We start from the raw sequence: 13,474 nt of genomic DNA on the forward strand, positions 1-13,474 counted from the left end.
GTTAGAGGCTATAAAAACGTGCAACTTCCTTTCTTTTAATCTAAAATGGTAACAAAGCAATGACCTTTTTAATGGTATTTTGTTGCTTAAAACCATACAAAGTGTCTCCTGAGACCATTTTGACGAGCTTCTGGTTAAACCCACGATTTTCAGAAGGTACGGGGTTCATTCACAGAAATACTCAGCTAAAACAGATCTCTGACTCTGAATATCTAATTCCTTCTCCTTTATTTGTTTAATTCAAGCACAGTATTTTCCTCCACCCTTTCCTTTTCATGGGCTTTTCACACCCACATAACAACCAAGTGACTCTTCCCTGACCCGCCCTCCCACATCGTTTGGTACAACCAGAAAGTCACCCTCTGCCTGAGCCCCCAGCATCCAGAGGAAGCGCTTATGGAAAGGAAACCCAGTGCAATGCAAAACCTTCCCTTTCCCCCTTCATTTCTTGTTAAACCTCTGGTTTATTCCCAGTTCCACAGGGATTTGCGGTGTATGGACTGCTGCTGTTTTGGAAGAGAGGGAAGAACAACCATAAATGCCCCACTACAGCTGCTGATTCAATGGGTTTGGGAATGTGAGGAGTCTGGGTGTCACCCAGACAGGGCAGAACAGCAACAGTGAATTCCTTAGGACACAGCACCAGCAATTGCTGCAGCTGGTGTCTGGAAGAGACCCGCCACAGGGAATGATAAATCATCACTATTCCACTTTCCCCATCTTTTAATAGCTTGTGCATTCAAAGAGATGTTCTGGAAATCCAAGAGCTACAGCATCATGTATCAGCATCTTCATATATAAAACGTAATAATGCTGGTAAGTTAAATCATGGAATGGTTTGTATTGGAAGGGACCTTAAAGCTCATTCAGTTCCAACCCACCTTCCACTGGAGCAGCTTGCTCCAAGCCCCTGTGTCCAACCTGGCCTTGAGCACTGCCAGGGATGGGGCAGCCACAGCTTCTCTGGGCACCCTGTGCCAGCGCCTCAGCACCCTCACAGGGAAGAGCTTCTGCCTAAGAGCTCAGCTCAGTCTCCCCTCGGGCAGGTTCAAGCCATTCCCCTTGGCCTGTCCCTACAGGCCCTTGTCCCAAGCCCCTCTCCAGATTTCCTGCAGCCCCTTCAGGCACTGGCAGGCTGTTATCACCATCCTCATTTTACCAACAACTGAGAATAAATGACTTGCTCAAGAAGCTCCCTCCGCTCCCAAAACTCCCTCCCCAAACCCCTATCACAGTCAAGAGTAGATTCAGGGAGCACAACTCCCAGACCTATCTTTGTCAGCCAATGTGAGTCCTGCCAGGCAATGTTAATGAGCTGGGGGTTTTGAGAAACCACTAAATGATAGCTTTTTCCTTGGGATTTACAGAGCCACTTACAAATACCAGTGCTCCTATTTTAGGCACAGTTTAAGAAAAGTACCATTTCATTTAATTCCAGGAATGGATATATGATTTTTTCATGTGAAATTCAACAAAACTGAAGCCTTGTTCATTCAATGAAGTTTAACAGGAAAACAACAGCTCAGCAGTGACTGTGGGATGATCTATCTCCAAGCTGGAGGGCTGCCCCAACCCCTTTCCTTAACACCAACGTTCCGGGTTAAAAATGGGTGGGAACAGCAATTTCAAGCTGTTTTCCTTGACCTGCTGGAGTAAGTTTCCCCCCATAATTACAGCCTCCTAAACTGTGGCAGGCCAGCTCCAGTGACAAAACAAATCCACCTTGCTACGTTCAAAAAGCTTTCCTTCAGTTCCATTTAGCAAGATCCCATCTTAGCACTGAAAAGGAGAAGTGCATCAACTTACCAATGCATTGCCAGCAGAAGCATCTCACAAGGTTAAGTGTTATTCAGCCATCAGCTCGCTCCTGGCTCTACATATATCCCACAGGCAGCAGGTATCAGAACTCCCTCCTGTTGCTCCTCATCCCCGTACGCTCACAGACGTCTTCTGAAGCTGCCACCAACAAAAGAAACCACAGGAAGACTGCTTCCCTAATGCTTCCAAACTGAGTCAGTAGGTCAACAATTCCTTCGGTTTAGGAGCCAGACCAATTCCCTTAAGCACCCCTTTCAGATGGAGAAGCCAACTGTCTCCTGCTAGTGGCAGCCCATCTGCTTCCAGAACAGAACCAAACAGCTCCAAAGCACCACCTCGCCTGGTGCAGGCACCCGTCCTGACGCAGCTCCATTCTGGCTGGGGAGAAACCAGGAGAGGAATACTTACAATGGGAAAGCCAGGCAGGAAAACTGCTCCGTGTGCACCTTGCACGCTGCTGCCGGCTCCCAGCCCACGCTCCCGCTTCCCATCCCCGAGATGGAGTGGCATGGAGAAGAGCTCTTCATGTGATACCAGACCCATCCCCAGCCTGCCTTGTTCCATTGCAGGCACTGAGTATCCTGTGTGTGCATCTCAGGCGCACTGCTCGAACAAAGAGAAGGCTCTGAAGCTGCTATCCCTCTTCCCGATCCATGACTCGAAACGGCTGGTTGGAAATTGGTTTCGTAATAACCCTTTAGTACCACCTACTCACATCACAGAGTGATTCTTGCAGCAAATGCACAGGAAATCACCAGCAAGTGCCAATGGAGCTACTATTCCAAGAACTAGCTCTTTCGGTTATTCCTCCATCCTTTGGAACCCGAGCTGCTTTTACTTTCCCTATCGCACAAGGGGAGATTTGTTTTAAGAAGAGCTTTTAACTCTGATCCTGTGAAATACTTTTGTTGATAAATCACCAGCTGAAAACTTGCCCACTGTAAAAAAAAAAAAAAGGAAAAGAAAAAGAATTTCACAATACTCATTCCAGAAAATACAGTAATTCCTGTCTGGAAATAACTCACTGGACAAAACCCAAAAGGGCAGGATCGATCTGCAGAGGGAGGCAGTTTGCATCCTGCAGAGCACACAAAGAGGGGGCAGTGTGAGCCACGTGCCTTTCTGACCACCGCCAGCAGACCCCTGACTCACCCAACCACAGGATGAGTCGCTAGGAATGATTTCCTCTTCTTCCAGGCTCTCCCCCCCCCGGCCTCGGCGTGCTCGGTGCCACCAGCATATCCTGAGCGCTTAATCCCGACTTTGATGGGAATTCCAAACCTCATCCCGTAAGGCTGTGGGCACCAGCTAACGATGCAGCCATCTGCTAGCTCCTGCTTTGAGTCACCTGTCAGCGATACAAAAGGAAATTACTCAGCAGCGAGCACGTGGAAGCCCCATTGCTCCACTCTCTCCCTTTAGAGGAATACAGAATTCCGGAGCGCTCCAATCACCCTGAAGGAAAAGTGCTCTATTCTATAAGCAGCCCCGTTCAAAAGGAGTGGAACTTGGTTGAAAAGATAACGTAAGAAATGAGAGGAGAGCAGACAAGAGAGCGTTTGGGGTGGGTTTTTTGATGCCAGCATCACCGAGGCTGCCATGGGAAGGGGAGGTGGGGGGGGGACGGACACACAGACGATGAGGACAGACACAAAATAAAAGAAGACATTTCACAAACACGAGCCCTTCACTGTGCGTGACAAGAAAAATAATGAAAACAACTGAGAGAAGTGATGTGTGCCTGCTTCAGAAGTTAACTCTTCCAAGGAAGTGATTAAGGGAACAAAAGCAAAGCGGTCTGTTTATCAAACAAGTAAACTTTGCACACCGGAGCGCGTAAAGCTGGAGTAGGGGCACAGCCCTCCCTGCAGGCAGAGAGGTTCATGCAGGGCTGAGATCTTATTGATTACTGAGCAGTGATGAAGTCAAAGATACAAAGCTGTTGAAGTAATGCACAGCACTGCTTTGCCACAACACCACATCCTATTAGGCAGGAAAGGCAGCCACGATGCCCTGCGCCTCCTTATGGCATTCCCTTCGTCTCATTCCTATTCAGGACAAAATCCACGAGGATTTTCCCAAGAAGACCCTATTAACAGCTCCAGCATTTACAGACCCAGTCCAGCAACAGTCAGGTTTTTGTTTCATCACCAATGACGCAGCTCACGGATCCAGCCCTCTGGAAACAAGACTCCCAACTTCTCCCCCAAAACCAGCAGGCAGTTACTACACCCAACACTTGGAATCTTCAGGAATTAATTAATACTAAAGATCTAATTGTCTAACCTGCTTCTGCATGCAGAAAGGAGCCAGACCTGGTGCCTGTACGATGGGGGAGGGAGGCACTTCTTGTTCCTGTTTCGTACTTGACTTTTCTTCCTGCGCAGGAGATGATCTAATTATTCAACGTGTCAGTGTATTGCCTCAGCCTCTCTTGTGTGTCTCCTCACATTAACATATCTTTCACAATTCAGCTCGTTCGGAAGGAGGCGAGGAACAAAACCAGCACATTATCCCCCAAAACAAATCCATCACAAAGGCAGGAGCCTTGCCATGGTTTGTCCTGTACCTATCCCAAACTCCAGCGGAGCACGCAGCCAACGATGCTGCGTGTGCATCAGCAACAAAGCTCCCTAAGCCCAACCCTCGCCTTGCTCACATGCAAGCGTACCTGTTCTGAGACACAAGCCTGATCCGTGAGCTCTGTGAAGGAGGAATTTGGGGTCCTGCCTGATTAAGAAAGCAAAGAAACTCCCAAATGACAGCCCTTTATTGTTCCCAAATGTGCTGATGCTCAGCTGCAGGCACTGTTGGGGAGAGGGGGCTGATGGAGCGCCTGTGTAATGATTGGGTATGGGTGATGAAAGCCAGCGATCCAACCACATAATGCTGCTCCTGATCGACTTGAAATGCAGCTGAAAAACCCTAAAATCCAAATATAACATGTACAGCACCTGCATTTGCATATGTAGGATGCCAGCCGAAGTTTCTGAGCCTGTTTTTACAGCAAACAGCCTTTCAACACCCAGCCCTTGCAGCAGCTACGCGTTTGAGAGATGCTCTTGTGTTTTAAACCTTGCCCTGAGTTACTACAACAGGTCTGCTCACGAATTAGCTCAAGCACAGCCCCTGTGGCCTGCATTAAATCCACTAGTTCTGGGGAAGCATTTCTTCAGCCAGCTCTGTGTGTAATAGCAGTGCCTATATATAAACCTGTTTACGACTATTGCTAAAGAAGAGCCCGCTCTGAAGCAGCTCCTTTCTTCCCATCGAACATGCTGGATGCGTTCCCAGTTAAGGCTTATATAAGGCCATCAAGGAAGTAGAAACTTATTTTGCACGAAATCAAGCCTGTATAGTAGTAGGTGCAAAGGAATTATCCTGTTACACATTAAGTTTTGCTAATAAAAGACCTGCATTGCAGTCATAAAGCCAAACACTTCATCCCAGTGGTACAAAGAGTTAAGTATTTAGTGCTATAAAATCAAAACCTACTTGGCCAAAGGACCCATAACAAGTAAAAAGCATCTGCTTTTTTTTTGGGTATAAACCCCATCATGTTCCTTACAATAAAAGGCACACAGTAGCTGGAATGGTTCATCTTCATTGCTTCCCCGAGTCTGATTTAACTTTGGTTAAAACAATAATGAATTAAGCACATTCAAAATACAACCGATTTGAAACACATAATGTGAAGTTTCTCAGTGCTGCTCTGTTTACAAGGATGTGGTTGGTGTTTCTGTCCTCCTGAACACATCACTCCACTGGCAGGTCCATCCACTGTCTAATAAATTACCCGCTTTCTGACCTGTGGCCTGCAGTACATCCGTGTTAGACTGTTCCCATTGCTGCTGTTTGGAGGGAGCACACCCAGGTGTGATGGCAGGGATGGGTTGCTCCACAAACACTCAAGAGGACACAGCACTGCCAAGCTCATATCCACACTGGGCTTCCACCACCTTACAGAGGCAAACAACACTGCTCCAGACAGGTCTATGCTCCCCAGGCCCACCACAACCGAACTCAAGCCCATCATTTAAGACCAAAAGCTGGGAATGTGACCGAGTCTTAAAACTCAAGCTCTTGTACTCAGAATAAAACCACCAAATTGGCAGATTGTAGCATCAACTGCTTTACAATGAAAAGATAAAAAGAAACAAAATTATCCCCAACAACCAGCAACAAAAATATGCCCACTAACAAAGTGAAAGATTGTGATCACTGGCTAATCACAGACTCACAGACTGGTTTGGGCTGAAGGGACCTTAAAGCTCCTCCAGCTCCAACCCCTGCCACGGGCAGGGACCCCTTCCACTGGAGCAGCTTGCTCCAAGCCCCTGTGTCCAACCTGGCCTTGAACACTGCCAGGGATGGGGCAGCCACAGCTTCTCTGGGCACCCTGTGCCAGCGCCTCAGCACCCTCACAGGGAAGAGCTTCTGCCTAAGAGCTCAGCTCAGTCTCCCCTCGGGCAGGTTCAAGCCATTCCCCTTGCCCTGTCCCTACAGGCCCTTGTCCCAAGCCCCTCTCCAGCTTTCCTGCAGCCCCTTTAGGCACTGGAAGTGATGATCGTCATGCTGCACCGAGAGTCCAGGTCTAAGCCCCACATACCATGGGCGCAGGGAACTGCTTGTGGTAAGCACACCCATTTCTCACATGGGCTGGGAACAGAGCACATCTCCCTGAGCGGGTGCAGTCAGCACAAACACACAGTGAGACAAAAATATACCACTTCCGTGTCATTTATGTATCTACATCCAAATAAACACATCGGTCCCTATCTGATCAGCACAGGCACTCCACTGACAGCACCAGGGATATTTCCCCTCGGCCATGTCCCATTTTGCATTACCACACAGGGGCAGTTCAAGGACTACATCAGATACTAATTAAACATCTTGTTTAAGATTAAATCATTACAGAGATAAAATTGTAGGTACCTCACTCGACCCTTTCAGAGGTCCACAATGGAGCACCGAGGTCCAGCACACAGCACCACCCTAATACTTTCTTAGGAAAAACATGGTCAGAGATGCTACTCACCTTTCTGCATCTTCCTACTGGTAAATCGCTCACCTTGGAAGAGGGAGACACATTCTGCTCCCTCCTCCTACCCCCTCAGCCTTGCAGGGTGCTGTGGTTTTGACCTCTCAAGCCTCCTTCTGCATCACGCCGCTGCTCACAAAGCACACGCAGGACTCGGAGTGAACATGCAAGAACAGCTTGACCCTGACCCTGCAGAGAGGAGGACTTCTCTGGGCATTTGGCAGTCGAGGTTTCGATTGCTTTTCTTAATCTCCTCTCTGCGTTGTATCCAGGCTGTGTAAGCGCACCTCAAGTTAGGGCAGCTACGCTTCCAGCGGTTCATACTGGCACGCTTCTTGCTGGCGATTCCTAGGTGTTTAACTCTTCTTATTCCTTCTTCTGTATTAAGCCTGCAATTCCTGAATTCCAGGGTTTTCTTTAGATTTCATCTCATAAGCTTGCACATAAACCACATGCACAGAGTGGAGCTGTAGGAATGGCTGAATTCTGCCCCTGGCACGAAAAGGATGACTCCAGAGGCATGTGAAGCAGCAGAGAATCACTCTCCTGACTTACTCTGGTAGCTACAACAGATGGAGCACATCATCCAAGCCAAACAGCGAGTTTCTTGGTAGTAAGAGTAAAGGACACGATGACCTCTAGGTAAAAATCCTAGGAACAGCAAGCACACATAAACATCAACCTGAGCAACCCGAGTTCTGCGCCAGAGCTTGAACTGAAGAGAACAGTGAAGAGAAACACCCGAGACAGACCTAATTCAGGCTGCAACTCACGGCGCACGCACGCCCAGCCGCGGTACGAACCAACACTCCCCGTCGTAAGGCCTATTCTTATCGTGGTGATGAACGTAGCTTTGGAGAAAGGCTTTTTTTAAAGCCTTTTGCAGTTTGGTGCAGCCCTTTTTGGCAGAGAGGAAGCTGGAAGGACGTCAGGTTACTCGCCAGGGTGGAACATGTCCTGCTCCTCATGTACAAACACAGGGCATCTCGTGACAGGGCTCTGTTGGTGAAGTGCTGCGTGGCTACAGGCAAGCACGTTATTGTTGCCTCCTTCTCCCTACGGCAAGGGTGTTTCAAGCTTTCATGTATTGTGTTTGTAAAGCTGATTTGGTTCCTCAAAGGGGAGGCAAGACCAGCATGAGCTCTGTCTTCTTGGTACGAAGGTACAGACCTCTTAAGTTTAGTGTATGAGTGACAGAACAGACTGAAGAATTCCCCGTTCCTCCTTCTGATTAACACAGCCTTGAGGAGCTCATCACTCAGAAAACCTGGCAGGGTAGCAGGAGCCATAAATACTCATTTTCAGCCCCAAACAAGGGAGCATTTCACAAATAACACATATTGGGAGGAGGGATGAATTTGGGGGGGGGAATTTCCTTTCTTTTGAGTGCTCTTAGTTTATGCCACTAGATGGCACGTTTGAAACTGCTGGCATCTCGGTGAAATCACAGCGAAGTCTTTGCTCTGCATCACACCGTGTTTATCCTGCTCGCCTCACCTGGGATGGAAAAGTACAGGTAACATGCTATCTCAAGAGCCAACGAGCTGGGAAAGGCGGATGATAGCATGTAGAAATGTGCCTGCGTGGGTGACCCAAGCTCCAGCCCTCCTAACTCCAGTCCTGGTGTGACCTTAAAGCCTTGGAAGAGCCCGTGTATGTGTGTGAGTTGGGACGAAAGGAAAACAGGAAAGGAGGGGGAGAGCTGAGCCTCTGGATGCACACCACTGCCGTCCACCATGAACTGAGCAATGTGCTCGGATTCCTGAGAGTTCAACAGACTGAAACCCCATTCCCAACAACTCCAGCCCATCATTGACATGACCTGGTGTAAGGGAGAGGATTCAGGGCACAACCAAACAACAGGGGAAGATTCACCCAACCTCCAACACTGTGGATTGCCATCACAAGACCCAACGTCTCCGAAAGGGTCAAGCACTCTGTGTCCCATGGAAGATAAGCAAACACAGAGCAGCCCACGACCCACTGAGTCAGCTTCACGGGCAAGTCACCTCTTGTGCTGGACACGTCTCGGAGCGTACCCAGCTGTGCCTTGCTGTACTGGCCTTGGCAGGGATGCCAGCGCTTGGCAGCACCGCTTCCTTTAGGCTTCTTGCTTGTTCTTGCTGCCAGTTCCTTAATTTAACTCAACCTACTTTAGGAGTGCATTAGCACGAGCAGGTATCCGCCCCAGCTGACATTCCCTCAAAGAGGAACAAGTCGGTTCAGCACCGATGTAAGGAGCGCGGGCGCTCGGAGACTGTACTTGTCATGGCATCGCACCCCATATTCCCTCTGTGGGCAGTTTCAATAGATGAGGATTAACAGTTTACTAAATGAGTGCTTCAACACCTGACTCAGTCCTTGGAACGGGCACTGATGGCAATGCAAAAGTAACTGTCAATCTGAGCTGGAGAAGGAAAGACATTCTGATGATAGACCCCTCCCTAAGGGCAATGGGAAAGAATGGAAGGAGAAAAACCATCTTTCCTCTTCCAAGAAAGAACAGCTCAGCCCCAGCACTGTGGCAAAAAACCTTTGTTTTCCTTCCCTTAGGTAGGATTTAGCTCTGTAAAAATGCCCCAAACTAACTGGTAAAGACACAAAGTGCCCTCAGCATCATCAGCTTCACTGAAGGACCAACATGTGCTCCGGAGGCAGCATGGGAAAGCTCAGTACCACCATCCATCCCCTTTGGGAATTCTGCTCTTTCCTGATCCATCACTCCAGCACTATCTGTGCACACACATACCTATGCTTGCATCCAATCAACCTGCTGGACAAATACTACTCCAAATGTACCACAGTGCATTTGTGTTGATGTCTGCAGATGCTGCCAACAAGGAGTCTGTAGACATCAACACAAGGCAGCAGTACCCTGCAGAAATACCTCAGCCAAAGTCTCTATTTTCAGTGGACAAACAACTCCAAAGAAACTCGTTTCAAACATAAGGAGGCAGTAACTTCACCTGAATCTTTCCATTCCCCTTGGGCCTGCACTTGGGATGCAGCTCCCTGCTCCTGTGAGACGGCAGCAGTCTAGAGGGAATGCAGCAATTACTCCAGTTGGAGCTCAGTTTCTGGAGCTGTAGGATGTCTCAGAATGCAGGTTTCCACTGGATGATGCTAAACCTCTTCCAAATACACACCTACCATGATTTCTGACTGCTCTGAAATGAAAACCACGTGTAAAGTTGGTAAACACTTCCAGGAGTGCAGCGCAGGCTGGGATCTGCCCTAGGAGCACTTCTGGGAATGGGACTTGCAGGTCCTGGTGGACACAAACTCCACAGGAGTGAACAGTGTGCTGCTGTGGCAAAGAAATCCAACAGGATGCTGGGGACCATCAACAAGGGCATCACCAGCAGGGATGAAGATGTCATTGTCCCACTCTACTCAGTGCTTGTCAGGCCACACCTGGAATACTGGGTTCAGTTTCAGTCTCTGTTGTACATGTGGACAGGCTGGAGAGGGTCCAGAGAAGGGTCACAAAGATGATCCAAGGACTGGGAAGCCGTGTGAGGAAAGGCTGAGAGAGCTGGGACTGTTCAGCTGGAGAAAAGAAGGCTTAGGGGAGACCTTACCCCCATGATCCAGTATTTAAAGGGTGGCTACAAAGATGGAGACTCCCTGTTGACAAGGAATCACATGGAAAAGATATGGGGTGATGGGCACAAGTTACTGCTGGGGAGATTCCAATTGGGCACAAGAAGAAAGTTTTCCCAATGAAAGCATTGGAATAATCTCCCCAGGGAAGTGGTGGATTCCCCAGTGTTGGGCACTTCGGATTCATCTGGACAGGGTGCTGGGACATCCAGTCTAGGTCATGCTTTGCCTATAAAGGTTGAACAAGATGATCCTTGAGGTCCCTTCCAAGCCAGGATTGTCAGCATGATTACAAAATTGGTGAGGGGAAAAAAAAAATAATCATATTTCTATAAATGAACATCCTTGGAATTCTGTCCCAGATTCTTTTCCTAAGCCAACAAAACCCCCAATACGCTGTGTCCCAGCAGGAAGCAAGGAGGAGACTTGACAAGTGGGATTAATCTTGCTTCTATTTAAGTACCTGCGGCACAGATGCTGATATCAGCGTTAGTCAGAGGGAACCCCTCTGCAGTGAGTGCACAGGAACTGTCACTTCCACGACGTGATTCATCTGACTTGGTCCAGACAGTTCCCTGGGATGTTTTCCCTCGCACAAGGGAAGCTGGGAACTTCGCAGCCCTGTCAGATGAACAACAGTGATATCAACCCTCAGATGCTGCTTTAAGCTACTGTAAAAAGCTGCTTTTTGGTAATGGCTTACAGTGTGGACTTTATCTGCTTATTTACGTGGAAAACCACAAGTGATGTTGCCTATTACAGTTTTCATTTAAGAACAGCCTTGCTCAAGTTTGCAAACTAAGCTTTGCAGCATTGGCCTAGTATGCAAGAGGTGGACAAAGAATTTGTGCCCATGTGCAAAATGAAAGTAATTGATCCATTTTCACTCTAAAATATATAATTTTCAAGCAAATACAGTAACTCGAAGAGCAGAAAGTGGATTTAATCACACAATACCCTTCTACTTTAATAAAAGGATGGTTCTGAGGAAGGAATAATGTTATGGTTAAGGGCAAGATGTTCAAAGTGCACTACTGGCTCTGGGCTGCCAGGTTCAAGCCATTCCCCTTGGCCTGTCCCTACAGGCCCTTGTCCCAAGCCCCTCTCCAGCTTTCCTGCAGCCCCTTTAGGCACTGGAGCTGCTCTAAGGTCACCCCTTCAGGAGCCTTCTCTTCTCCAGGCTGCCCCAGCCCAGCTCTCTCAGCCTGGCTCCAGAGCAGAGCTGCTCCAGCCCTTGCAGCATCTCCATGGCCTCCAAAGCTCCACATCCCTCTCTTTTAATTATTTATCTCCATGTGCCTAAACAGACCCCCTCCACCCTCACCAGTGCTTTTAACTGCATCACTGTATTATAGTAACTTAGCAGCTTCTTCTACAGTACCAGTGGTACAGGATTTGGTGCCAGGAAAAGTCAACATCCTTGGTCAAAGAGCATCTAACAATCGATGTACTTCATTTAGCTGCCACCAGTGATGTCACCCAGAGCAAAGTACAACAACAGAACTGACAGCCAGGCGGGACAGAGCTCCTCTCAAGTATTGCTGGAGTGACAGTCAAACAAACCCCCATTGTTCCGCTGCCTGTGCAAGCAGATGGCACACAAACAGCTACCTACGTGTTTCTCAACACATACAGGGAGATGCTGGGGCAAATGGCAGAGGAGAACATATCCAACAGGCTGCAAGCTGGATCATGTACATTTGGGTAAAGAGAATCCCATTAGAGCAGCAAAATTAACGTTTAGTGTATCAGATGAAAGATGCTGCTTCCAAAGCCAGCGCCTGAGCGAAAATTCAAGCTACTTCGAAGATACTCAGGTCATTCAGACAATTACTTTAAATGGCAGAGCGAGGCAGGCTGATGATCCATGCACGGCAACAGGAGCCAGCCAGCTCTGAATCATTCATAACAACACTTAGCAGCTATATCATCTGCAGATCTCGGAGCTACTCTGCACACTGGATATGAATCGCTGGCACCCGGCTGTGGCTCCGCTGCGGTCGGTTGGCATCGCACTGCAGGGCTGGGGAGCAGGAGGGTGCTTTCCAACCCGTATTTACAGCTTCTGTCCCTGTTTATCCACCTACCTACCTGCAGTTGTAATTGAGCGTTCCCCACTGCTGACAGCTACGGCTGTATCCAACCTCCCTCCACGCAGTGAAAGTGAAGTCTTGATTCAGTTCTGTGGTATCTCTGGCAAATCTCCTTTAGTTCAGAGGCAGAGCTGCTTGAAGGAGCTGTGGTTTATCCCACACAGGCTTGGTGGACTCCTCAGCTCTATCGGAGAGAGATCTTTCATGCCATTCTTGCATCTGAGGCAAACACAGGGCTCAGCCAAACCCGTCTTTCCCATCCCTACATCCCTGTGATGCTTTTCCCCAGTCACATTTACATACTGAAGCCCTCAGATTTACTATGCAGTAAAAGGAGGCTTCATGCACAGAGAATGCAAGTGCTGTGCTGAAATGACAGGGTGAATCTCAAAGGTAACAGCAGGCTCCACATCACAGATCTCCACCTTATTCATCCAGTGCCATTACACCCAGTTTGAACACCTATTTTGAAGGCACAGATGATTCCTATACACTGCCCATGCCCCAGTACCCCTCTGTGCAACGACAACAGCAGTTTCACAGGGCCAAAGCGGAGGTCTGAAGGGGTATTTATTTTGCCTTTTAATCACAGACCACCTTGTTAACAGCCCTGCATCGCTGCTACCTGTCACTAACGTTACAGCTGCATGGCACAGAACCAGAAGCAGCTGTATGAGGCAAGTACCTGCTTCAACACCACTTCCCAGCTCCGCTCTTGCTGTACCTATGTGCCAAGCAACAAGGGTATTGGCTGTTGGCATCCAGTGTCCATGGGAGCTCCAAGCCCAGCACACTGAAACCTTATGCAATCGTAAACCCCACTGTCTGGCAGATGAAACTCCATCATAGGACACATTTCCCTGAACTGGAGAACTGGAAAGAGATGAAAATAAAAGGGAAAAGAAGGGAAAACTCA

The 13,474-nt window shown here is 48.4% G+C and overlaps 1 protein-coding gene across 6 annotated transcripts in view; it reads right to left on the reverse strand.

Moving 5' to 3' along the window:
• Positions 1-1,284: 1,284 nt before the first annotated feature.
• LOC133221005 (uncharacterized) overlaps positions 1,285-13,474 on the reverse strand; it is a 128,560-nt gene continuing 116,370 nt past the window's right edge. For 2 of the 6 annotated variants that reach the window (XR_009727852.1, XR_009727849.1), the window contains 3 exons: positions 2,971-3,166; positions 2,534-2,756; positions 1,285-2,196 (listed from right to left, as the gene is read on the reverse strand). Coding sequence is in view for 2 of the 6 variants with exons in the window: in XM_061369533.1 (XP_061225517.1) it covers positions 2,100-2,196; positions 2,971-3,166; positions 4,105-4,197; positions 4,490-4,784 (681 nt within the window). In the remaining 4 variants the exon portion in view is untranslated. The other 4 variants (XR_009727851.1, XR_009727850.1, XM_061369533.1 and 1 more) reach the window with 4 other exon arrangements.

This window comes from Neopsephotus bourkii, unplaced genomic scaffold (assembly GCF_033783945.1).
Source record: "Neopsephotus bourkii isolate Nb327-2 ecotype Australia unplaced genomic scaffold, CSIRO-AGI_Nbou_v1 NB_1505, whole genome shotgun sequence".
NCBI classification, from domain to species: Eukaryota; Metazoa; Chordata; class Aves; order Psittaciformes; family Psittacidae; genus Neopsephotus; species Neopsephotus bourkii.